Here is a 27,776-nt window from a genome sequence, read left to right as displayed (position 1 = left end):
TGAAACCTATTCACGTAACAGTCATAAGTTAAACCTTGTAGATTAGTTCTGTGGAAAATAAGGATTTTTTAAATGTTGAATTTTGTGGGGAAAGGATAATGCAATTTCTGAAATATCTTGTGGGAAGTTAATTGTGTGACCAGAATACTTATATTGTCCTCCCCTTGCATGACTAACTTGCAAAACAAGTGCAATCGTTGCTATGAGCATTTCTTCTACTTAAGAAAGACACTTTAAAATAGAAGGTTGCTCACCTGGGTCCATATTGTTTGATATTGAGAAACGGTGGATCCCTATTTCAGCATAACATCTCATCCATATAACTGCATGGTTGATATTTTTAATAGTCGTGCCCACATAGTTTTCTTTACAAATAGAACATGCCTCTGTGAGCTCCAACATATTAATTCTTTTTCGGAAGTTGGATAAAGCATGTAGGAATGAAGGAGTCTGCAGGGTGAGTTCAGGAGCAGTAGAATGTGTTTGAGGCACATTACTTTTCTCAAGGTCATTTCTTTCTGTTTGTAATAGAATTTCTGAGTTACTATCAGATGTTTGTTGTGCACGACACTTCATTTGGCGTTTGTTGGAGATATTGCCTCTATTCTTTGCATAGTAACTTCTATTTGTTTGCTTCCTCCTCCATTTGATGGCATCGCCTTCTTGAGTGGAAGGTTTAATAGATATCTAATAGTTGGAAGAGAATAGAGGTATGTTAGAATTCTAACAATTGAAGAGAGAAAGCATTGAAGTATGTATTTAGAAGCGTATGGGAATTGAAAACTGCTTAATCTAATCTGTTATGTTCTTTTATTTAATTTTGTGGTGGTCATTTTTTTGTGAGATGTATTTGTTGTGCAAGTGTTCAATTTACTAATGTATAGTTTATTGAATGTAGTGCTTACCTATGAGTTTTCCTACCAAAGCAATTATTGAAATATACATATGCATAGATATATAAAACTAGCAATTGCACCTTAGTGTGCAATGGGTATGCCGAAAAGGCTTGGGAGATTAATTTTAGAAAAAAAATGGTCTATTTTTGCATATAATTATGTGGTGTACATGAGGGCAAATGGTACATAATTTAGCAAATGATATTGTCTATGCAACAAAGGTTTGGAAATAGGATCCAAACATAACCGAGATAAAACCTTTGAATTAGGATGATAATCAAGCTCCATTAGTAACAAGATCCTGTAATGTTTGTAATAAAGAGAGAGGGAATAGGAGAGATAGATGTATAAAAAGGGACAGACAAAGGGGGAAATAATGGGATAGATATAGAGAGGGGACAAGCAAAAGAGATAGGGGATAGAGATGGAGATGGAGAAGTAGATGAAAGAGAGAGAAAGAGAGAAAGAGGGGAGGGGATAGATAAAGATTGAAAGGGTCAATATATAGAGTGAGAGAGAAGGACAAAAGTAGAGAGATGATAAAGGATAATTCAAGAGATATAGAAAGATGGAATGATATGGAGAGATAACGAGATAAAGATAGGGGAGAGATAGAGAGAGGAATATATTAAGATAGAGATATAGATGGAGAGGGAGAGGGAGAGGTAGAGGGGGAGAGAGGCAGTGAGGGAGAAGAAGAGATCAATAAAGAGAGTAGAAAAGGATATGGGAAAGGATATAGATGAATATATATTTATGATGGAGGAGAAATGTATTTAGGTGACTATAGTTTGCATCAAATTGTTTTTAATAGTAAGGTGCAATTGTGGTTTAATCTTGGTTGGTGAGAATGTCTCATGGAACATGAATATTACAATCACACTATGCATTGACCAATGACAACTAAATGCACTTTGTAGCCATAGATGATTAAGATATCTTCAAGATTCTTGTATGATTAGAAATGTCTATCAATTATAGATCCTAAAACCTTAGATATAATAAATTAAATAAAAATAATCATATAAATTTATTTATTAACAAACATTCATCACTAATAGTGCAATCATCACTAATAGTGCAAAAGAATAAAATTAATTACATGATTGACCCTTCTTTCTTACATTTCATAGACTTGTGAAATTGATGATTTTGTAGGTTTGTTGGAGGTCCGTTGTTGAATGCTAACTTGGATAATATTTGATAATTGCTTGGATTGCAGGGAACTAATTGAGTAGTTCATTAAGTTGTCATTATATTGGTCTCTATTGTTATTTTCTTGTTTCCCTTTACGCTTCGCATTTTATTTCCCAGAGAATCTTAAACCATAAAAATACAAATAGAGAGGAAGTGCAGTTATCTGTAACCAGCGAGATTTAGTTCTAACCAGCAGGCCCCTTTACAGGTATAACCACATCAACCATTGAACTGCCCATCACCATCGAGACCCGACTATAGAGACCTTGGAGTAGTGAGTTCTTCCAAACTCGTTACTTTTCAGGAGAGGTGGTGAGTGTTTGCATAAACTACCTGACTATTGGTGAGTGTGTCAAAACACTCGTCAATAGGAAGGAATAATCAAATCCGTAGGGAAGCATAGGCCTTCTACAAACCGTACATGACAAGTTGTTGATTGAAATAAATGATGATGAGAAAACCTTTTAATCTGACGCTGATACTAGTACTGTCAGAGAATCGGTAGGCAAGTTGCAAGCAACGACTATTTGGATGTATTGACGGTCAAGATGGCTTGCATCGTCTTGCACCTTCTCTCAAACAGTTTGGATCGTTGATGCCCGAATTTAGCTCGATGCATTTCATAGTAGGAGACACCTTCGGCATAATTATACATACATACAGATGTATGTATATATATATATACATGTATATATACATATCAATGAAATATGAGTATATTTGTATACATAGATATGCACATATATAGATACACGAATATATATATATATAAAATTGTGTATAAATATATTTTTGTATAGAATTTGATTTGTGTTGAGTAGTATTTAGAAATGTATGGGTATTGGAAACTGGTCAATCTAATCTATACTGTTTTTTTGTTTAGTTTTGTGGTGGTCATTTTGTTGCGAGATGTATTTGTTGTGCAAGTATTCAATTTACTAATGTGTATTTTGTTGACTGTATTGTTTACCTATGACTTCCCTTCCCAAAGGCATTATTGAAATATACATATGCACAGTTATATAAAATTCTATTTACATACAAATGTATGTATATATACATATCAATGAAATATGTGTATATCTGTATACATAGATATGCACATATATAAATACATGTGTATATATATATAATTCTATAAATGTGTATAAATATTTTTTTGTATAAATTTTTTTGTATATTTGGTATTTTTTAATAATTTTGGGTACGATAACATGTTGAGACTATGATTATGGATATATATTTCTCCATATGTATATATTTATACATATATATAGATATATATACAAATATGTGCATGTGCAAATATATATATATATATATATATATATATATATATATATATATATATAAGTATGTGTATATCTGTAGAAATAGATATGTAGAAATAGATATGCAGAAATAAAAATACATATATATGTGTATATATGTATAATTTTTCTATAAATATTTATTTATTTACAGATACTTATATATGTGTACATATCTTTAGACTGTATTTTGTATATAGAAATATAGATAAGTATGTTCATATGATACAGAAAGAGTGCAAACAAAGATAAAAATGCAAGTAATGAAATGAATAGGAAAGTGTATTGAACTGTAAATACTTTTATATGAAAGCAATTTGAAGGAAACCATTTTGTATTCTGGAAGATAAGTAACCAGCATACATGAGGATGCAGTCTCTATATAGGAATATGAATAAGTATTTTTACATCATAGGTGAAGAGAGCAATTAAAGTAAGAATGCAAGGGAAAAAAGATATCAAATAGTGTGTTGACTTTGTAAAAAGATCACAGTTGAAGAAATTAATTAATTGAAAATCATTAATGTATGAAAGAAAGAAATAATTGGAATTTTTAGATAAATGTAAATATCTAATTGTACAACAAAACATGAATAGTAAGTACTTGTATACAAGAGGAATCTCAAGGAAAGCAAATTTATTCTGCAGGGCAATTAACCAACATAGATGAGTATGCAGTTAAACATATTGTGCAATGCAGCGGTGAGTACTTCCAGAAGACTTTGAAACCTTGTATAGTTAGTTGTCCATAAACATATAAATATATCTATATGTAGAGATGCAAATTCTTACTGTTCAATATGCAATTGTATATGTGATTGTTGACATGTGTGTATGAATTTTTAAACTAAATATAGATAGTTATTGAGATAGGAATTCTCTATTATAATATTTCTGCATACATAAATGGACTAATTTTAATTATAATAGGACATGCAAAAGTAATAAGAATGACAGTAGGAAAGTTTATGTGGAAAGGAAAGAATTGCAAAGAGATAACAGAGAAATTTTAATGCAATCTGTTATATATATATATATATATATATATATATATATATATATATATATATATATATATATATATATATATAGTCATGTATTCATAGAAAACAATCGTTTGTATTTCTAAGTAGAATGTCTCAATATACAAAAAAAGTTGTACATAATGCAGTATTTAAAGGAAAAGCAATAAGGTTATCAAGACCTCCATATGTAAAGTTATGTGTAGGATTGTAGTAGAATAAAATATGTAAAATTTGGAATGTAATAACTGTTCATGAACATAAAACTTTGTAATTAGGCAAAATGCCTAATATAGCTAAGCTTGTGTAGAGAGGCGAGCAATCTCTACAAGTAATCCATCACACTTAGAATTACAATCAACAGAGCAGATTTTGTTGATTGTAACTTTCATCTTTGATTCAGAGTTGTACGTATCAGTAGAAACCAATAGTGTGAGTGAGTAGCGATGCGAGATAAGTTTATTAATCATAGAGCAAGGTGTTTGTGTTTTTGTGGCATCATTTTGTAGCGCACAAAGCGCTTTTGCAGTTTTTTTTATCAATTGAGTTCCAACCTCATCAAAAGCAGTAGCCCAAATAGTACCTGTTGCATCTTGTAGCTTCGTTGGTAAAAGGTAATTGTAATTGCATTCTGCCATGGTCATTTCACATCTATGACAAAACCATGAATCATCAACCCGTTGAGTGCATTTTTTTTTACAAGGCTTTCCATTTACTTATAGTGGACAAGTTGCGTAACAGAAAGTTTTATCTGTTACGTTTAAAAATCTTTGAACAACCAGTAAAGTCATTTGAATAGTTTATGGTTTCGCACTCATACGTTCACGGATTGATGAAATATTCATTCTAGTGTATTTGCCATCAATGTGGGCAATTGCTGCAAAAAATTCTAGAGTAAGCAAGGGAATATATCCTCTTAATATTAGGGGTTCTGCCTCTGGGAATGGAGGATTAATATGTTATGTTGTTGCAGTTGCTATGTTAACAACCTTACCATTAAAATAACTGACATGAGCATTACGTACAACAAGTATAAGAACACTATCATCGGTTAACATGTTTTTTAAATCTAGTCCTCTTTGTTCTGATGTTTGGCCCCATAGGTTGATATCAATTGTTGACCCTGAGAGATCATTAATTCTAACAACTCATTTTTGTGTTTGAGTGCCATATTTCCTATGGATTGGAACGATATCTCCAACATGTACAACAACACCAATGATGTCAACTAATGTATTATTAGTTAGCTGAAACACTTCACTAATATGAATGAAAGGGGAGTGCTCTTGATTTGGTACTTCGTCATGGCTGCAGTGTTTAAATATGGAGGCATCAGACAGGATGATCTCTAAATGGTTGTTCAATTTGTTGTACCTTGTATTTGCCTCCTTAATGGACCCCTTAGAAATGACATAATGTGAACCCACCTCCACACGATCAGAATGTAGTTGAGCTATTTCATCAAAACATGTAACTCTAACTTCATAGCCCTCAGTGTCGACAATGTCAAAACTAAAGACATGGCCATTCTTAGTAGTTGTATTGTATGACTTTATAGCCTGTTTATGAGTAACTCTACTTTTTATTGTACATTTATTTTGGTATGGATTTAAACTTTTGATTGGGCTTATATTTTCAGAGGTTGCACTTTGTGGGGTTGGTAATTCAGCAGAAAATTGAAGAGAACGTTTAGACGATGATGGTGTATCCTCACTCATCATTTTTTGTTGTTGTTCTTTGAACCGGTATACTGGTTTGCCAAATAATTGACAATCGCTTTGTTTGACTTGTAAACTAAGTATTATAATAGTCATGTAGAATGAAAATACTTATTTTAAGTTTCTTTGAATTGTAGCTGGAAACAATTAAATAGCAAAGAATGATATTGTATTTAATAAATATAATATGTTTCCTACCTTGTGTTCCATACATATCTGCAAGTATAAGTGGACAACAGGACTATCAAGCCTATTTTTAGAGCGTCTGAATCTATCAGAGTGGCATACTTATAAGGAAAAATTGCTAACTGCATGTATGTCCCATCAGACAACACTAGTTTATATCTGTTTGTATCATCTTTGTTACCCTGCATTTTCTTGAATGATAATACTTGGAGCAATGCTGAAGGAAGCTTATCCCCAACATTGATAGATTGAATTGCAAATGGGGTAGGGGCATACTCTTGGGTATTTTCCTACAAAAAGATAATATCAATATTGAGGACTTAATGTCAAGGGCTACGAAGACATATATGTGGTTATTCCTTAATGTATAGTTTGTTATTTTGGAGTGTATGTAATTCAGCTATGTAAATTATAGAATCCTCAACTATATTTGTGTATGTTAGAATAAAGGGTACATGTCAAAATGGAAGGGATGAAATAAAAAAGAAATATATATTATGAAAGTAATGACAACAAAGTATTTTTTTGAAAAGGTATGATGTATTAGCTTACCAAAGTATCCATTGTTGATTGTTTTACAAATTCAGAGGTGGTTGGTGCAGATGACATTTTGGATAGAGAGCTTTAAATTTGAGAGGAATATCAAGGCTAAACGTGCATGCCAGTACAGGTTATTAACAAGTAATTATTTTATTTTGTACGTATAAGTAAAATTTATTGGAAGAATGCAATATTATACAGATTATCGTCAAATAAAGCTATCGACACGTAAATATATGTTCATAAATGAAAATCTTAATGAGTTGAAAGTATTTTTCATATTTGGGAAAAATCATAGAAAATGAGGGAATCAAATTTGCAGCGAACAGAGATGTACTTTTCAAGAGAAGGTTAATTTACCTGTTTGTTATAGTAGAAATGGTTTCAGATTCAGTCTGACGAAAGAAGTCATGTCGTCTAGAATAGTATATTGCCTTGCAGAATAAAGTTGATTGTGATCCTATTATGACGTTTCAACTATTCTGTTAGAAGAGATTGAACAGCATAATGGATTGAGTAATTCACTGCCGACGATAAGTACCTAACTAAATCCTAGTAAATACGAAAGTTGTAGACAAAAAGAAATCATAATTTGTAGTTTTTTTTTTTTTTGTGGTTTTATTATCTCAATCTAATTTTAAAACGTCTTTTAGGTATTCACATTTGTAGGTATTTAAGAATCCATCAGGTTGGATCAATAAAAGAAACTGGAAAACTAACATAAATAAAAGTAAAATTGTATCAACACTTTTGGTGCATGGATGATTCTATTAGGTTACTTGTAATAGGTATACGAGTACCAAAATACAAAGTTGCAGTTTACGATTCAGACATTTAACAATCGAGTACAAGGATGAAAAAGTTTACTTTTAATCTCAAAATATAATCAAAAGATGAGTTCAACTAATCAAACTCTCAGTAATTAAACATAGATAGAATCTACCCATGCAACCCATCCAAGTTGGTTACCATTCCACTTAAGGATCTTGTCTCCTAGCATGAAAATGGCCAGTGGATCCATTTACTGTTCAGCAGTTGGTATTGCAAGAGGGTATAATACCATATTATGCATGGAAGTAACAACAGTGGAAGAAATAGAAGGGGAGTTTGTTGATTGCTTGGCCATTTTACATTCATACTGATGAATTGGCTTTCTCATGTTGTCCTTTATCTTGTTGCTCTCTTGAAACAGCTTCGCAATGACACTGTTAATATCCTTTGTTTCTTTGATTTCTCTATGCATTTTAGAAAATTGATTGTGTTAATGTTGCTCTTTTCTGTTGGAAGCAACAAATCAAAATAGATCATTTAAAAAGTGAATACAAGAGAAAAACATAGCCAATGTGAAAGAAATTTAAAACATTTTTGGAAAATTCAAAAATAAATAAATTATTGACTGGTTATGAAAAACGTTAACTGAAAACATAAAAAATCGAAAACTCCCACAATATAAAGAATTCAGGTGAAAATAAGAACTGAAACAAGAAGAGAAGAAAAGTATACTAATGAATTTCATTTAACAAATTATACATTTACTATACATTTCAGGAAAAATCAAATACAAGCACGGTGGACTATGTTGCACTTTGCTAACACATTACCAGGACCAGGACAACAAACAGTTCAGGACTCCTGCCGGCCATATACGTTAATGTCCCTCATTAAAATTTCCAGGTTGGCAGTGCTTTTACATTTTAGGGTTCGGTGGTGGTTGACATCCAACACTCTAATGTCATTAATCTGAAGGGATGCACGCTCTAAAACTATGTTTCTAATTACAAATTCAATAGAAAAATAACAAATAAGGGTATGTGCACCAAGTTGTGGTACCAAAAGGAGGTCTTAAGATGCCACTTTTTTCTGAAATCAACAAAGTTTGAACTTCAACGACAAATTGAAGATAGTTAGACTCCAAATTTGAAGATGCAACAAGAACAAGAGTCAGAGTGCTTCAAGTCTACTTTCTAAACTACTAATTTTTTTTAAAATGGTGGAGATTAAGGGCTTCAAAAAGGGGGGCCACAAAAAGTGGTACTGTTTTTATGCAAAAAACATAACATAGCGTCTGTTGTGGCCCCCTAAAATGTTAACTTTTTTTTTTAATTTTTAAAATCGCTTCGGTGAGAAATTGGCTAACACCTTGTAGTTTATGCTATATTTTTCAGCTAATTTTTTAATGAGTATATGATTTTTTACTAATTTTTGAAGTGGACACATCCTGAAAAACAGAAATTTGAGCGTGCTCCCCCCTAAAATCATTGATAACTAATCAAAACTTTTTTTTTTAAATTGTGTAGAATGGAGTCTAGTTTCTAAAAATGTAAGTTTCTTCAAAATCCTATGAACGTGTAAAAAACTATACCCAAAATAGTGCATGTTGGTTTTTGACCAAAATCGAACACACTATCAAAAGAAATTATAGATGAAAGCCTTAACGAAATCAAAATGTGAAAATAATTACATGCTTGGATGGCTAAGAGAGAGATCGAGGCCTCTATGGTATTTTTTTTAGTTTTATTGAAACACGTGCAAACCTGATGGAGAGCACGACCAAAAATATGTGAAAATTTTCTAATCCTCTGTTAGAAACATGTCTTAGGCCTGAAATGGTCGTCCAACCCTTTGGGTTGGATGCCCAAGTACAATCCAACCCAAAGGGTTGGTAGTTTCCAATGTAGACCATTTAGCGAGCGCCAAATATGGCGCTCGCCAAATTAACAAATTTGACTTTTTCCATTTGGCATGTGCCAAATTTGGCGTGCGCCAAATGAGAAAAGTCAACTTTTTTCATTTGGCGAGTGCCAAATGTGCTACATTGTCCAATTTCAAGGTTATGTGATGCAAATTCTTCAACTTGGGCACAAGTTATACCCATCATGAGAGGAGAATATATACATGAAATATAATATTTAAGTATGTCACTTTAAGTTATATTTCATGTATATATTGGTAGGATGTTTGAGAGTGGTTTCAACTCTATAGGAGTTATAATGTAGATGCTTGTTTTTAGAGGATCATATTGACTTTCATACTTAGTCAAATTTCAATAATCAACATTCTCCTATTAGCATTCTTTAGATCCATATCTCACTATCTTTATCTTCCCTAAACTCTACACCTATCTCTCTCCCTCTCTTGTCTCTCTCACTTCTCTCTCCCGTCTCTAGGTATATCCCACCCTCTCTACCTTTCATCCCTTCCTTGTACCCTAATTTATATCCTTGACTCCCATCCTCTCTCTTCTCTCTCACTCTCTTATTATTTCTCTCCCCTCCCATTCATTTCTCTTGTTCACTACCGATCCCTTCTATCCTTTCTCTCCCCATATCTAGGGCTCTCCTTTCCTCCCTATTCACCTCACTACCTCTCCCTCCCTATATTATTACCCACCTCTCTCTCCCCCTCTAGGTTTCTCACTTATCTAATTGTCCACCCTCTAGTTGTCTCCCTCCCTCTCCACCTTTCTCTCCCTTTCCCTTGCCCCTATCTATTTATGAACACTCTCCCTCTCTTCTCTCTCTCCAAACCTAGATCCATCTCCTCATTCTCTAGGTCTCTCGCTCCCTCCATTTCTACCTCTCCATCCATCCCCTCTTACTCATCTCTTTGTTCTTCTATCTCTTCTCTTCTCTCTCCCTTCCCTCTCTAGATCTCTCCCTTCCTTTCTTCCCCTCTCCATTTATATGTCCTTCCCCCACTCTCTCATTATCTCTCTTCCTCTCTTATTCTCTCTCTTCATTGTCTAGTTCATTAACTCTCCAACCCACCCTCTCTCCCCTCTCTAGGTTTCTCCCTCCCTTCCTCTCCACCTATCTACCTTTGCATATAGGTCTCATTAGCCACCTCTCTTTATCCCCCTCTATCTATCTCACTCCTCTCTCAAAATCTATATATCTTGCTTATCTATATATCCCCTCTATAGTTCTCTCTCTCCCTCTCTATCTCTCTCCCCCTCCTCCTTAACATACGACCCACAACAACACCAAGTGGTGCCCTAAGGGGTCACAAGACACCATATGACCCCTTAGCACATAACATGACCCCTGACAACACCTAAGGAGTCATATGGTGCCCTAAGGGCACACCATATGTCACCTTAGGACACAATACAACCCATAACGACACCATATGATGTCCTTAGGGGTCATATGATGTCCTAAATGGTCATAGGACACCATATGACCCCTTAGGATACAATATGACCCCTAATGACACCTAAGGGGTCATATGGTGTCCTAAGGGGTCATATGACACCATATGACCCCTTAGGACATAATATGACCCTTAACAACATCTAAGGGGTCATATGGTTTCCTAAGGGGTCATAGGATACCATATGACCTCTTAAGACACCATACAACCCATAAGGATACCATATGGTGTCCTAAGGTGTCATAGGACACCACATGACCCCTTAGGACACCATACGACCCATAACAACACCATATGGTGTCCTAAGGGGTCACAGGACACCAGATGACCCCTGAGGACACCATATGACCCATATTGACACTATATGGTGTCCTAAGGGGTCATAGGACACCATATGACCCTTTAGAACATAATATGACCCCTAACGACACCTAAGGGGTCATATGGTGTCCTAAGGGGTCATAGGACACCATATGACCCCTTAGGACACAATATGAACCCTAACGACACGTAAGGGTTATATGGTGTCCTAAGGGGTCATAGAACATTATATGACCCCTTAGGATACCATATAACCCAGAACAACACTATATAGTGTCCTAAGGGGTCACATGGTGTCCTAAGGGATCATAGGACACCATATGACCCCTTAGGACGCCATAAAACCCATAACGACACCATATGGTGTCCTAAGGGGTCATAGGATATAATGTGACCCATTATTACACAATATGATCCCTAATGACACCTAAGGGGTCATAGGGAATCATATGTCCCCTTAGGACACAATACGATGCATAACAACACCATATTGTGTCGTAAGGGTTCATAGGACATAATATGACTCCTTAGGACACAATATGACCCCTAACAACCCCTTAGGGGGTTATATGACACCATATGACCCCTTAGCACACTATACGACCTATAATAACACCATATGGTGTCCTAAGGGGTCATATGGTGTCCTAATGGGTCATATAACACCATATGACCCCTTAGCACACCATAAGACCCATAATGACACCATATGGTGTCCTAAGGGGTAATAAGACACCATACAACCCATAACAACACCATATGAGGGCTTATATGGTTTCCTTCACCATATGACCCATAATGACACCATATTTTATCCTAAGGGGTCATATGGTGCCCTAAGGGGCCATCGGACACCATATGACCCCTCAGGACACCATACAACTCATAACGACACCATATTGTATCCTAAGGGATCATATGGTGTCCTAAATGGTCATAGGACACAATATGACCTCTAACGACCCCTTAGGGGGTCATATGGTGTTCTATGTCCCCTTAGGACACTATATGACCCCATACAAAACCATATGACCCCTCACGACACCATATGTTGTCCTAAGGGGTCATATGGTGTCCTAAGGGGTCATAGAACACCATATGACCCCTAACAACATCATATGACCCTTTAGGACACCATATGGTGTTGTTAGGGGTCATATGGTGTCCTAAGGGGTCATATAACACCATATGATGCCTAACGACACCATATGACCCCTTAGGACACCATATGACCCCTAATGACACCATATGGTGTCATTAGAGGTCATATGGTGTCATAAGGGATTATATGGTGTCCTAATGGGTAATAGAATATCATATGACCCCTTAGGATACCATATGATTCCTAACGACACCATATGACACCTAACAACACCATATTGTGTCTTGAGGGGTCATATAGCGTCACAAGTGGTCATGTCATGTACTAGGGTGTTAAAATGGGTCATATAGTGTCATAGGGCATGATAGAACATCATATGACCCCTCAGGACACCATATGACCCTTTAGGACACCATATGGTGTTGTTAGGGGTTATATGATGTCCTAAGGGGTCATATGGTGTCATTAGGGGTCATATGGTGTCCTAAGCGGTCATATGGTATTCTATGACCCATTAGGATGCCATATGACCCCTTAGGACACCATATGACCCCTAACGACACCATCATATGGTGTCTTAAGGGGCCATATGGTGTCATAAGGGGTCATATGGTGTTCTATGACCCCTTAGGATACCATATGTCCCCTAAGACCACCATATGGTGTCCTAAGGGATCATATGGTGTCATTAGGGGTCATATGGTGTCCTAAGGGATCATATGGTGTTCAATGACCCCTTAGGACACCATATGACCCCTAAAGACACCATATGGTATTCTAAGGGGTAATATGGTGTCCTTAGGGGTCATATGGTGTTCTATGACCCCTTAAGACACCATATGACCCCTTAGCGCATGTCATATGGTGTCGTTAGGGGCATATGGTGTCCTAAGGGGTCATATGGTATTCTATGACCCATTAGAACACGTCATATGGTGTCCTAAGGGGTCATAGAACACCATATGACCCCTAACGACATCAGATGACCCCTTAGGACACCATACGGTGTTGTTAGGGGTCATATGGTGTCCTAAGGGGTCATATAACACCACACGACCCCTAATGACACCATATGACCCCTTAGGACACCATACGACCCCTAATGACACAATATGGTGTCGTTAGGGGTCATATGGTGTCATAAGGGATAATATGGTGTCCTAATTGGTAATAGAATATCATATGACCCCTTAGGACACCATATGATTCCTAACGACACAATATGACCCCTTAGGACACAATATGACCCCTAACAACACCATATTGTGTCTTGAGGGGTCATATGGTGTCATAAGTGGTCATGTCATGTACTAGGATGTTAAAATGGGCCATATAGTGTCCTAGGGCGTGATAGAACACCATATGACCCCTCAGGAGACCATATGACCCTTTAGGACACCATATGGTGTCGTTAGGGGTCATATGGTGTCCTGAGGGGTCATATGGTGTCATTAGGGGTCATAGAGTGTCCTAAGCGGTCATATGGTATTCTATGACCCATTAGGATGCTATATGACTCCTTAGGACACCATATGACCCCTAACAACACCATATGGTGTCGTTAACGGTCATATGGTGTCTTAAGGGGTCATATGGTGTCATAAGGGGTCATATTGTGTTCTATGATCCCTTAGGACACCATATATCCCCTAAGACCACCATATGGTGTCCTAAGGGGTCATATGGCATCGTTAGGGGTCATATGGCATCGTTAGGGGTCATATGGTGTCATTAGGGGTCATATTGTGTCCTAAGGGGTCATATGGTGTTCAATGACCCCTTAGGACACCATATGACCCCTAACAACACCATATGGTGTCCTAAGGGGTCATATGGTGTCATAAGGGGTCATATGGTGTCCTTAGGTGTCACATGGTGTTCTATGACCCCTTAAGACACCATATGATCCCTTAGAGCATGTCATATGGTGTCATTAGGGGCATATGGTGTCCTAAGGGGTCATATGGTATTTTATGACCCATTAGGACACCATATGACCCCTAACAATACCATATGGTGTCCTAAGGGATCATAAGGTGTCCTAAGGGGTTATATGATGTTCTATGACCCCTTAAGACACTATTTGACCCCTTAGGACACCATATGACCTCTAAGAACACTAGATGGTGTCGTAAGGGGTCATATGGTGTTGTTAGGGGTCATATGGTTCCTAAGGGGTCATATGGTGTTCTATGACCCTTTAGGACACCATATGACCCCTAACGACACCATATGGTGTCTTAAGGGGTCATCTGACATCGTTAGGGGTCATATGGTGTTCTATGACCCCTTAGGACACAATATGGTGTCGTGAGGGGTCATATGGTGTCGTATGGGGTCATATAGTGTCTTGAGGACTCATATGGCATCCCAAGGGGTCATAGAACACCATATGACCCCTTAGGACACCATATGTTGTCATTAGGGTTCATATGGTGTCCCAAGGGGTCATAGAACACCATATGACCTCTTAGGACACTATATGGTGGCATTAGGAATTATATGGTGTATGGGATCATATGGTGTCCTAAGGGGTCATAGAATACCATATGACTCCTTAGGACACCATATGACCCCTTAGGAAATCATATGACCCCTTATGACACCATATGGTGATGTTAGGGGTTATATCATGTCCTAAGGGGTCATAAAATATCATATGACCCCTTACGACACCATATGGTGACATTAGGGGTTATATCGTGTCCTAAGGGGTCATAGAATACCATATGACCCCTTAGGACACCATATGACATATCCTAAGGGTTCATATGGTGTCGCAAGGGGTCATAGAACACCATGTGACCCCTAAGGACACCATATGACCCCTTAGGACACCATATCCTAAGGGGTCATAGAACATCATATGACCCCTAATGACACCATATGACCCCTAACGACACCATATGACCCCTCAGGACACCATATGGTGGTCTTAGGGGTCATATGGTGTCCTGAGGGGTCATATGGCATCGTAATGTGTCATAGAATACCATATGACACCTTAGGACACCATATGATGCCTAACGACACCATATGACCCCTTAGGACACCATATGACCCCTACCGACACGATATGGTGTCTTAAGAGGTCATATGGTGTCCTGAGGGGTCATATGGTGTTCTATGACCCCTTAGGACACCATATGACCCCTTCTAACATCCTAGTACATGACATGACCACTTGTGACACCATATGATCCCTCAAGACACAATATGGTGTCGTTAGGGGTCATATGGTGTCCTAAGGGGTCATATGGTGTCGTTAGGGATCATATGGTGTCTTAAGGGGTCATATGGTATTCTATGACCCATTTGGACACCATATGACCCCTTAGGACATCATATGACCCCTAACGACACCATGTGACCCCTTAGACACCATATGACCCCTAATGACACCATATAGTGTTGTTATGGGGCATATGGTGTCATAAGGGGTCATAGAATATCATATGACCCCTTAGGACACTATATGGTGTTGTTAGGGGTCATATGGTGTCATTAGGGGTCATATGGTGTCCTAACCGGTCATATGATGTCCTTAGGGGTCATAAAACACCAAATGACCCCTTAGGACACCATATGGCGTCGTTAGGGCTCATATGGTGTTCTAAGAGATCATATGGTATCCTAAGGGGTCATAGAACACCATATGACCCCTTAGGACACCATATGACCCATAGTGACACCATATGTTGTCCGAAGAGGTCATATGGTTTCCTAAGATAGATAGTAATGGTTTCCTAAGGGGTTATATGGCCCACCATGCTCCTGCACATACCCAGATGGGTTATATAGAGATATAAGATACCTAGAGGGGGAGAGAGGCATGAGATACCTAGATAGGGTGAGAGAGAGGGGGTTGAGATAGATGGAGGGGGATAGAGAGAGGTTGGTAATGAGATATGGATGGAGATGTAGAGAGGTGGAGAGGGAATGAGGGAGAAACCTAGAGAGGGTTAGAGAGGGTGTGATGGAAAGCTGATGATGTAGACGGTAAAGAGAGAATAAGAATTAGTAGGGAAGGGAGAGAGAGATGGGGACAGGGAGGGAGAGGGAGATAGAGAGGGAGAGGGGAAGAAAATAATACAGATGCCTATAAATGGGAGGGAGGGATAAGAGGAGAGATGAAAGAATAAAGAGAGAGAAGAGTTTGAGGGGATTGAGGGAGAGGTAAACATAGGGGGACTACAAGACCTAGGGAAGGAGATCATGCAGAGGTGGGGGGAAAGCGAGAAGAGGAGGAGAGAGTTCAAAAATAAATAGGGGTAAAGGGGAAGGGAGATATAGGGGAAGAGAGAGGGAGAGAACTAGAGAGGGGACAAATAGATAGGTGAAAGAACTATATTGGGAAAGAAAGATGAGAGACCTAGATGACAAGAGAGAGGAATGAGATAGATAGAGGGGGGGAGAGAGAGGTGAGTAATGAGACATGATGCAAAGGCAGATAGGTGGAGAAGAAGGAAGTGGTAAACCTAGAGAGGTGAGAGAGAGTGCATGACCTAGAATGTAGAGAGAGAGAATAAAAAAGTGGGGGAGTGAGATATATATGGGGGTATGTATGGATGGGGAGGTAGAGAGGGAGAGGGGAAGAAATGAAGGGAGAGACCTAGAGAAGGGAGGGAGGGAGAAGAGAAGAGATAGAAGAACAAAGAGATGAGTAAGAGGGGATGGATGGAGAGGTAGACATGGAGGGAGTGAGAGACCTATGGAAGGAGGAGATAAAGAGCTAAGGGGAGGAAGAGAAAAGGAGGGAGTTCATAAAGGGATAGGGTTAAGGAGGAGGGAGAGAGAGGTAGAGAGGGACATAGAGAACTATAGAGGGGGCATATAGATAGGTGAGAGACCTAGATGGCCAGAGAGGAGTGATATAGATAGAGGGGGCTAAAGAGAGGTGGGTAACGAGACCTATATGTAGAGGTAGATAGGTGGAGAGGAAGGGAGGGAGAAACATAGAGAGGGGAGATAGGGTGGGATGGAGAGGTAATGACCTAAACAATGAAGATAGAGAATAAGAGAGGAAGAGAGAAGACACGAGAGTGGGAGAGGGAGATAGAGAGGGAGAGAGGAAGAAAGGAAGGTAGAGACCTGGAGAGGGGAGGGAGGGATAATAGAAGAGATAGAAGAACAAAGAGATGAGTAAGAGGAGATGGATAGAGAGGTATACATGGAGGGACTGTGAGACCTAGAGAATGAGGAGATATAAAGGTTTGGAGAGAGAGAGAGAAGAGAGGGAGAGAGTTCATAAATAGAGAGAGGTAAGGAGAAGGGAGAGAAAGGTGGAGAGGGAGGGAGAGAACTAGAGGGTGGACAATTAGATAAGTGAGAAACCTAGAGGGGGAGAGAAAGGTGGGTAATAATATAGGGAGGGAGAGATAGTGAGGTGAATAGTGAGGGAGGGACAACCCTAGATATTGGGGGAGAGAGGATAAAAGGGATGGGTAGTGACCAAGAGAAAGGAGTGGGAGGGGAGAGAAACAATAAGGGAGTGAGAGAGAAGAGAGAGGGAGAGAGTCAAGGATAAAGAAGCGAGAGAGACAAGAGAGGGAGAGAGATAAGTCTAGAGTTTGGGGAAGATAAAGAGAGTGAGATACATAGCTAAAGAATGCTAATGGGATCATGTTGATTACTGAAATTTGACATGTCGATTATTGAAATTTGACGAAGTCTGAAATTTTATATGATCCTCTAAAAACTAGAATCTACATTATAAGTCCTATAGAGCTATACTTAAATTTTATATTTCATGTATATATTCTCCTTCGAGGGTGGATTTAATTTATGGCAAGATTGAAAAATCTACACACTCACAAAACCTTCACATTGGACAATGCAGAACATTTGGCACTCGCTAAATGCAAAAAAATGACTTTTCACATTTGGTGAGCGCCAAATGTGAAAATTCAAATTTTGCATTTGGCGTGCGCCAAATGTAAAAATTCAAAATTTTGCATTTGGCGAGTGCCATATTTGGCGCTCGCCAAATGGTTTCCTTGGGAGAATACCAACCCTTTGGGTTGGATTTGCCTTAGGCATCCAACCCGTAGGTTTGGATAACCTTTTCATGCCAATGACGCTTTTTTATGAAAAAGTAAGAAGTGGCACCTTTTTGGGACCACAACTTGGTGCACTTACCCATAAGCCAAACACAACATCAAAACCATACAAATCAATGGCATTACAGTGTTGGACATCAACCCAAACAGAACCCTAAAACCTAAAAGCACTCCCAACCTTCTTATGGTTTGTTATTTTTTCGTCATTGTTTTGTTTGTAGGTTACGAGTGCTTGCCATCTCTAAAGCAAACGCATACTCATCGCCTAACCGTAATTGCTTTTCATTGTCGTCAGCTCTGTTACTCTGCAAGGTATGTTTTCTTGTTTGTCTGCAAAGTAAAGTCCTTTCTATTTTAATGGGTTTAGTTTTGACATATTTTAGGTTTATTGTTTTCCTGTCATTGGATATTCTTTGCAGTTGGCGAGTGCTTATAGATTTTAAGGTTTTTTTTGTGAGTGTTCCTTAATGCCATTAATTTGCAGGGTTATTACGTATTGGTAGGATTTTCTGTGGTTTGCCACTTTGTTGTCGTGAAGCCTTTTACTCTGCAAGGTAAATACATTTGTGTTCAATTTTTGATTTCCTACAAAGTAATTTTCTTTTTTTTTAATTCACCTCATGTCATTGGCTTTTGTTTGCAGGTTGACAGTGCTTTTAGGTTTTAAGGTTCTGTTTAAGTTTTTCTCCAACACTGTAATGCCATTAATCTAAATGATTTTGATGTTGTGCTAAGCTTATCTGTTATGCCACAAAGGTATTTACCTTGCAGAGTAAAAGGCTTCACGACAACAAAGTGGCAAATCACAGAAAACCCTACCAATACGAAATAACCCTAAAAATTAAAGGTATTAAGCAACAGTCACAAAAGAAGACCCAAAAAGCTATAACCACTTGCCAGCTGCAAAGAAAATCCAATAACAGGAAAAAATTAAACCTAAAATATGTCAAAACTAAACTCATTAAAACAGAAAGAAGATTAGTTTGCAGACAAACAAGAAAACATACCTTGCAGAGTAACAGAGTTGACGACAACGAAAAGCAATTAGGGTTATGCGATGAGTATACATTTGTTTTGGAGATGAGAAGCACTCGTAACTTGCAAACAAAATCCAATGACAGAAAAACAACAAACCGCAAGAAGGTCAAAAAAAAATTCAACACATTCTGTAGAAAATAAACAATAATCAAACACTAATAAAATCCAAACAATTTACCTGACAAGTAACAGACTTCATGAGATCGCACTTCATGGTTAACCCTAACAACGCGATGTTTCCATTTTGCATAGAGATTGCATTATTGATATGTTGTCATTGATGTCAATTGAACCGGTAAAAGGTATTCATTTTATTGTTGATATTGTTATTTTTTATATTGGCTAGTAACCGATAAGAAGAGAGTTGTAGAAGGTGTTGTAACTAGTATGTAAAGTTTGTGAGTTGAACCAGTAAACCGGTGTAAACGTTCAAACCTTTTATGTAATGTAATCGGTAAACCCTATCAGCTATTAAACCCTAACTGATCAAGTTTGTTGGTTTATTATCTAATGAGCGGTAATGATGGAGACACGTGTGATCATCGCATGAGGATAAATTCAAATTGGTTTGGCATGTTTGCTTATTATCTAGGGAAGGAGCAAAGTGGATTGCATTTAATGCACAACGTGTGATGAGTTACAAAGTCCAATGGAGCAGTTGGAATTGTCTTGAAGAATGTGAAGAGATTATCATGATTTCTAATGGTCAAGATTGAACCAACTTGTTTGTAATCTCAATGATGAGAATTATGTTTTTTTTGTGTTACTAACCTAATTGATTTGTATTTAAGGTCGATGAAGTTGTTTGTAAAGGTTGTTGGAAAGATTGGTAGAAAACCTGTTGAGTGTGTGGTTGCCCAACCAATGAATGGATCTGCACTTTGAGTGAAGGCAGATTGAAGCTTAGAAGAATCTGATCAAGCAAATGTAGTGCTACTCAGACAGATCAAGAAAACCTGTTGTTTTCTAACAATTACAGCAGAAGTAAAAACCCTTAACCGGGTAAGCTCTAACAAGCTTGGTTACTCATTAAATCCTCTAACAAGGTCGTCCATTAGCTTGGATTCTTAAATCCTCTAGCGAAGTTACTCCTAACAGGGTATTGTGCTTCTAACAAGGCATATTTGTAAATCCCTTAACCGGGTGATTCCTAACCGGAATTAGTTCTTAACATGACTTATTGTAAAGCTCTAACAGGCTTTGGCTCCTAACAGGGTAAACTTCGAAAGAGTACAGATATCTATCCTTGTGAGTCCCATCTCACCGTGGTTTTTACCTATTTGGGTTTTCCACGTATAAACATTTGTGTCAAGCGGTGAATGCTTTTGTGGTTGTGATCTTATTTGTTGATTTGGTTAACTTCTGATAAGGCATGTTAAGTAGAAGCATTGAGAAATGAATATGTTGAGTTGAGATTAAGCATTGTTGATGTTTACAAGATTGAAGGTGTTTACTGTTAAAAGTTGTCATCACAGTTAAATCGGTTAATGCCAAGTATTCGTAAGAATATTGATCTTGACTGAGATATGTTTACTTTGTTTGACTGAGTTTGAGCTTGGGAAATTTGTATCAGTTTTTCAATATACTAATTCACCCGATTCGATCAGATACTTATTCTTTCATCATACCATCACGCTATAAGATGCATAGAAAAATAATTCACAGAATGAAGACAACCAAAAAGAAATTAGGGTTAGTTGGTGAGTATACCTTTGTCTAAGCGATGACAAAGACTTCGAGATTCGTGCCCACCGACATAGGCCAAGCCAACAAACACCTCGACAGTTCGAGATTCGTGTCGACCGACAAAGGCAAGAGGGAGTCTAGTCGTCGCGTGCGGACCCACGAACACTCGTCGTCGGCACCATCCACGGGAAAATATCCGACCCCCGCAAACTCAACGACCGGAGAGTCTTACACTTCGGCAGGCAAAAGTCCCCACTAAAAGCCTATCGGCTTAATGACAGACAAGGGTGGTTGTCATATTCCAGGCGTGGTTGAAGGGACATGCCAATGTTACCTTCCTTCCATCTAGAGATCATGCCGCTTGAGGATAGAGAACACGAATGTTTGAGATGAGAGTAGGAAGATCACCACCATAGGGAAAATAATCCCCAAAATGTCGCGGAATGATGGAAAAAAGGCTTTAAAATGCCCTTTCACCGGTTCCAACCCAAATTGTCATGTGGTCCACACTGCACACAAAACGAACGATGCGATGTGTAAATTGCCCCCCACATAAATTTTTTTAAGGTTATTAAATGAGAGTCTCACACCCCTCATAAAATTGAATAAGTGTTTTGTTAATTTATACTTGAATAAATTATTAAAAAAATTGAGAATAAAATGTACGGGTATTGGCATTATATAAGTTATGTACGGGTATTGGTATTATATAAGTTATGTATAGGACAACATTTTGAAACAATTATTTTTTTATTTTTGTCTACAAAATGTATTTTATAATGTACGTCATTAATAATAAAAAATCAAAACAATAGTTATAAATAATTAAATCTCATGCCCAACAACAACAAAAAAAAATAAAAAAATGAGTCTGTTTAGAACCTCTAGATGCCGCAAACAAACTAGTGGTACACTTCCCTCTCTTCCCTTAATAAATGTGATGATCTGTTATCGCGAAAAATCCGCGAAAAAATTATCTACGTTTAATTACGAAAAAATCGCCCTGTTGTCGCGAAAACATTATCTACGTTAACTACGAGTTACGAAAAAATCGCCCTGTTGTCGCGAAAACATTATCTACGTTAATTACGAATTACGAAAAAATAGCCCACGGCAAGTTTCTGACTTAGTTACCTGGCTGTGGGCCCCATATTAAATTTCCGTCATATCCATGTGACAAGATTTGACCAGATCAGAGGGGCCCCTAGGACAATTTTTTCTTTTAATATTCCAAACTCTCGCGACATTTTACGCAATTCCTTTTCACAAGAAGTAGTAACGTACTTCGATGGCTACTTATACTTGCAAATGTTTTAGACTCCAAATCTGGTCGTTTCTTTGCATAACACAGATACAAAATACAAGGTAACAAAGGAATAATCTGCTTGATGGCTACTTGCCTCATTCTCTGCCTCTGCCTGCTCGCAGCTTCCTCTTCTTCCACCATTGCACAGGACGCCCACCACAATACCACTTTCCTCTTCAACCACTTCAACGCCATGAGCAAAATACAATATGTTGCAGCTGCCTCCATACAATCCAACGCAATCCGCCTCACAAATCACTCGGGGCGTGTCATTGGGCGTGCCTATTTTGACAAGGCTGTCCCCATGAAAAGAAATGGCTCCGTAATGTCATTTAGTACGAGCTTCATATTCGCCATGGTTCCGCAGGCACGCTCGGACGGTGGCAACGGGCTCTGCTTCGTCATGACGCCCACCACCGCTCTCAACGGCGCCATCGCCAGTCAGTACTTTGGCCTCGTCAACTTCTCCAGCAATGGCAAAGACTACAATCATATTTTTGCTGTAGAGTTCGACACGATTCAGAGCGTAGGCGTGGAGGATAAGGACAACAACCATGTCGGAATCGATCTCAACGGCGTCAGGTCAGTTGTGGCAGAAGCTGCTGGAATTTGGGAAGGGAACAGTTTGACGCCCATTAATCTGAAGAGCGGGCATAATATAAGGGCCTGGATCGACTACGACGGCTATTCGAAGCAGCTGGAGATTAGTATTGCAGCAGTCGGAGAGGCGAGACCACATAAGGCTCTGCTGTCGAAGGAAGATTTGGATTTGGATGGGATTATACAAGACCACATGTACGTGGGGTTTTCAGCATCTACAGGTGACGTTTCCCTAATGTTGTAGTAGTGTTTTAGGTGTCTAGATAAACAACTCCCTAATGTTGTAGTAGTGTTTTCTTTCAAGAAAAAGTTAATGAATCCAGTCATGTATGTGTGAGTGTTTATTCTCTTAGGTCTGCAATGTTGTGACAATGAATTCACTAAGACAAAAATATATTCAACAGTGATTGTACTCCAAAATACTCTCATTCAGGCACTTTTTTAAAACCTTTGACATGGCTTGCATATGGTTATATATATAGTATTCATATGTATTTAAATCTTTTGTCACTCCCTTGAAAATGCTAGAAAGTTTCCCACTACGACATTTTTATTTGTTTAAATTTTAAAACTCTTTGACTTATTGATGGACTAAATTAGTGTAAATGACTATAATTTTATAAAAGAAAGAAAAAGTGACCGCAGAGTATATTATCTTTTATGAGAGAAAATTTTGATATTTCTTAATTTAAAAGATAAAAATATTTTCATGTTTAAAAGTTTTTATTGTAATTGTTTTTAGATTCTAGTGATGTCATCTTACATTTAATAAAGGAGTAATTGTATACAATTTATATCTTGAAAATGATTTACAAATGTGAATTTTATATGCCTCTTTTAGAGAGAATATTGAATTATCTTGCATTAACAGGTAATGAAATTGAGGATCATTACATTTTGGCATGGAGCTTCGCAACTGGTGGTAGGAAGGCTCCAGATCTAGACATCTTGCATCTTCCATCCTTTTATGTCAAAATACCCAAGTTCTATCATTCTACAATGTTCATATCCATTACTATAGTAAGCTTAGTGATTATCATCTTGGGACTCATTTTAAGCACATTTTATTGGCTCAAAAGGATTGACTACATAGAATCCTACAATAAATGGGAGTTGCAATATTGGCCACATAGATTTTGCTATCGAGAACTCAACCTCGCCACAAAGGTAAACATGAATAAAGAAATATCTTACTCTATGAACAAAAGACTTTTACAATATTTTTCAATGTTTGGAAATGTCCTTTTTCTAAAGTTTTCGCATATTTAATTGGGAAAATAAATGAATTAGGAGGACTTAGCTTAAATTGACTTGCCCCACCAACTTAAGAATGTTTTATGCCACTTGTCAGTCATCTGAATGTTTGAGATTAGACTGAATTTATTTACAATCAGCTTGCTTAATTTTAAGATTTTAAACTTAAGAAGACACCATCAACATCTTTAAAATTAGGAGTTTAAATTTTTAAGCTGGAGTGCAATACAAAATTCATGAGACAACCAACAACTCTAGTTTTAAGGAAGCCCCCTCCATAAGCCCTCAGCCTAATTACATCTTCTATGCATAAGATGATTTATTTTCTGTACATACTAGTTTCCTGATCTTGATTTCAATTGAAATCTCATTCTTGGGAGAGCTTATGCGCCCTTATTTCAGCTCAAATCCCTAGCAACTAGGAAATGTAATCAGACCAAGTACCTAGGGTCTCACCATCGTGGTCATTGCAAAATCTTTAGACGCAATACTTATTCTTTAATGGGGAATCAGAATCCTGAACAAGAATTTTACCACTGTATTTTATTGCAGGGTTTCAGGGACGACAACCTTCTGGGCTATGGGAGCTTTGGACGGGTTTACAGGGGCACTCTGTCCTCCGGCGAACAATTCGCCGTGAAATGCATCTACAGAGACTGCACAGAGGGAATGAAGGAATTCATTGCAGAAATTTCAAGCCTTGGGCGACTGCAGCACCGAAACTTGGTGCCTCTCAGGGGTTGGTGCAGAAAACACAAGCGCCTTTTCATCATCTACGAGTACATGTCAAACGGAAACCTTGAAAGAAATTTGCACGGTCCAGAATTGAATCTTACATGGGCTCAAAGATATAAAATTCTCACAGATGTGGCCGTCGGGCTGCTGTACTTACACGAGCAGTGGGAAAAATGTGTGGTACACAGGGATATTAAATCGAGTAATGTATTATTGGACAGTGATCTGAATGGCCGAGTGGGGGACTTTGGGTTGGCAAGGTTATATGACCACAATGAAAAGCCCCAAACTACTCATGTGGTGGGAACGCTGGGGTACATTGCGCCTGAGCTTATACATTCTGGTAAGGCTTCTCCTTCAACAGATGTGTTCAGCTTTGGGGCTCTTCTGTTGGAGATTGCCTGCGGAAGGAAACCTGTGGATGCCCAAGGTGTGATTTTGGTTGAGTGGGTTTGGGATTTGTATGCAAATCAAAGATTACTGGATGTTGTTGATCAGAGGCTTGGTGGGGATTATGATAAGGGCGAGGCTGAGATTGTGCTTGTATTGGGGCTTGTGTGTTCAAACCCTAACCCACAGGAGAGGCTTAGCATAAGACAAGTGTTGCAGGTTCTTTGCGGCGAGGCTACTTTGCCTGGAGATCGCCTTTAATTGAGACGTTCTCGACTTTGTGGTTGTCGAATAAGATGGAAAAGATGTCGTAAGAAAGATTTACATAGAAGAAGCGTCCTATTGCGTTAACTGTTTGAGGTTTTGGTGATACAGTTTCCTTTTCTTTCTATTAGTGGGAGTATTTAGTGCAACATGGTCTATTATCTGATTTGTACAAGAATGACAAAAGATCTAATTATAATTAAAAAGACATTAGAAAGACATTTATATTATTATGTTCATTTTATTTTTTTTCTCTCTAATATCATCAATTTAACAATATATTATTTGTTTGAAATAAATTTTCTTTTTAGCTTTTTATCTTGTTAAATGTTATTTTTCAATTTAAAAAGATAGGAAGAAATTATTACAAATTAAAATAAATCAAAAAGTTGGGTTTGTGGCAAGTACTTATCTTTAAAGTATTGTATTAATAGTATTTGTTTTAAAATTGATACATGAGAAATGATAAAGCAATTAGGAAGTTAGTCTAATAACACTTAAAAATCAATTTTTTGCAAGTTAAATGTATAATGATATTACTAAGGACACATTTTGACTACAACTTTGATTCATACTAGGCACAACTGTCTACCATAGTTGAGCTTGAACCTCTTCCTTGAAATAAATATCATCAATGGATGAGCAAGTGTTCTCTTAGTAAAGAATCTTTGTAAATTGATTAGTTGATTTTAAGTTTGATAACTTGATCCCTAGTAGCATAGTGAAGTTGAGTTAGTTCCCTAGAATTTGTTAAATATTAACAACAAAGTGATTCACTTCAACCCTTTCGAATGCTAATGAATGTGAATTTAAACTTCAATAGATTTTATTTACAAGATTTGGTGAAGCTATCTTAAAATTGAATTAACACAACCTAAATGTGTTAAAATTGGATGGTGATTTTAAATTAGCACAATGAATATTAGGAATATTTGATATAATATCCTAACAATATTTAAGGTATTATATCAATTTAAAAATTTGATATGATTTAATAATTAAAAATAATATAAATAATATCTTGATTATAAAAATAAAAAATGTATAATTATTGATGCTATTATATTTTTAAATTTAATTATGTATTACTATATTGCATATTTTTTTAAAAAAATTAACACAAATCCAACAAATAGAACAACTCTTAAATAAATAAAAATAGTTCTTCAAATAAAAATAAAATGAAATAAATTGTAAATAATTCTAAAGAAAAATAAAAGTTCTTTGTTAAAATAGAATAATTCTTTAAGTAAATAATAATAGCTCTTCAAATAAAATAATTTTGAAGTATAATAAAATAAATTTTATATAAATAAAAATAATTCTTCAAATGAAAGTAAATAAAGTAAAATAATTCTTAAATAATTTTGAATTTTTAAAAAAATAATTTTGAAGTAATTTTTTTTTGTGATGTTCGTGCTATTGTATTTAGTGGAGGCTTATAAACTTATAAATCACTAAATAAACTATAAATCTAATATGATAGAGTCCCGAAACTTTATTATTCCTCTCATCTTAATTATGACTTTGCCATTTGAAAATCAATCTATTATTTAACATAAATTAAAATGAATACCTCCAACAAATTATTCAAAACTAAATTTCATAATTTATAATTATTTAGACAGACAAAAATATCTTTACATTATCATATTTCAAAAATAAACAATGACAAGATGTTAAGTTCATTATTGTAAACTTTTGAAAATGGAAAGCTACATTATAATTTGGTACAAGCCTTGTGAGTATACTCACTATATTGTTCCACTAAAGTTTTAAGGTGTTGATGGGATGTTTTTACGGAGGAGGTGTTGGATTGGGTGGCCATGTAGTGGAATGTCACACGAACATTCTGTTTACGACAGACGGTAAGTTATGTTGGTTGAAGGTGTGGATGCATCCACGTTCTTATCGATGTATCGAAATGGCAAAAAAACAACACGTTGGATGAGTGTGACCAAAACATGTGTCAAATCATCAAGTCAGTAGATAAAATTTTG

General features: G+C 37.0%; 1 protein-coding gene across 1 annotated transcript; it reads left to right on the top strand.

Moving 5' to 3' along the window:
- The first annotated feature begins 22,520 nt into the window (after positions 1-22,520).
- LOC131038812 (L-type lectin-domain containing receptor kinase IV.2) lies at positions 22,521-25,989 on the top strand. The gene is made up of 3 exons (XM_059210903.1): positions 22,521-23,354; positions 24,005-24,300; positions 24,940-25,989. The coding sequence occupies exons 1-3, from the start codon at positions 22,616-22,618 to the stop codon at positions 25,771-25,773; spliced, it is 1,869 nt and encodes a 622-aa protein (XP_059066886.1). The 5' UTR covers positions 22,521-22,615; the 3' UTR covers positions 25,774-25,989.
- The last annotated feature ends 1,787 nt before the right edge of the window (positions 25,990-27,776 follow it).

Source organism: Cryptomeria japonica, chromosome 9 (genome assembly GCF_030272615.1).
Source record: "Cryptomeria japonica chromosome 9, Sugi_1.0, whole genome shotgun sequence".
Classification (NCBI taxonomy): Eukaryota; Viridiplantae; Streptophyta; class Pinopsida; order Cupressales; family Cupressaceae; genus Cryptomeria; species Cryptomeria japonica.
The sequence above is the reverse complement of the archived record's forward strand: the minus strand, read 5'-3'. Positions and strand labels throughout refer to the sequence as shown.

Coding starts and splice junctions, on each gene's coding strand:
- LOC131038812 (XM_059210903.1), top strand. CDS start 22,616: ATGGCTACTTGCCTCATTCTCTGCCTCTGCCTGCTCGCAGCTTCCTCT. Junction 23,355..24,004: donor GGGGTTTTCAGCATCTACAG/GTGACGTTTCCC, acceptor TTGCATTAACAG/GTAATGAAATTGAGGATCAT. Junction 24,301..24,939: donor AACTCAACCTCGCCACAAAG/GTAAACATGAAT, acceptor ATTTTATTGCAG/GGTTTCAGGGACGACAACCT.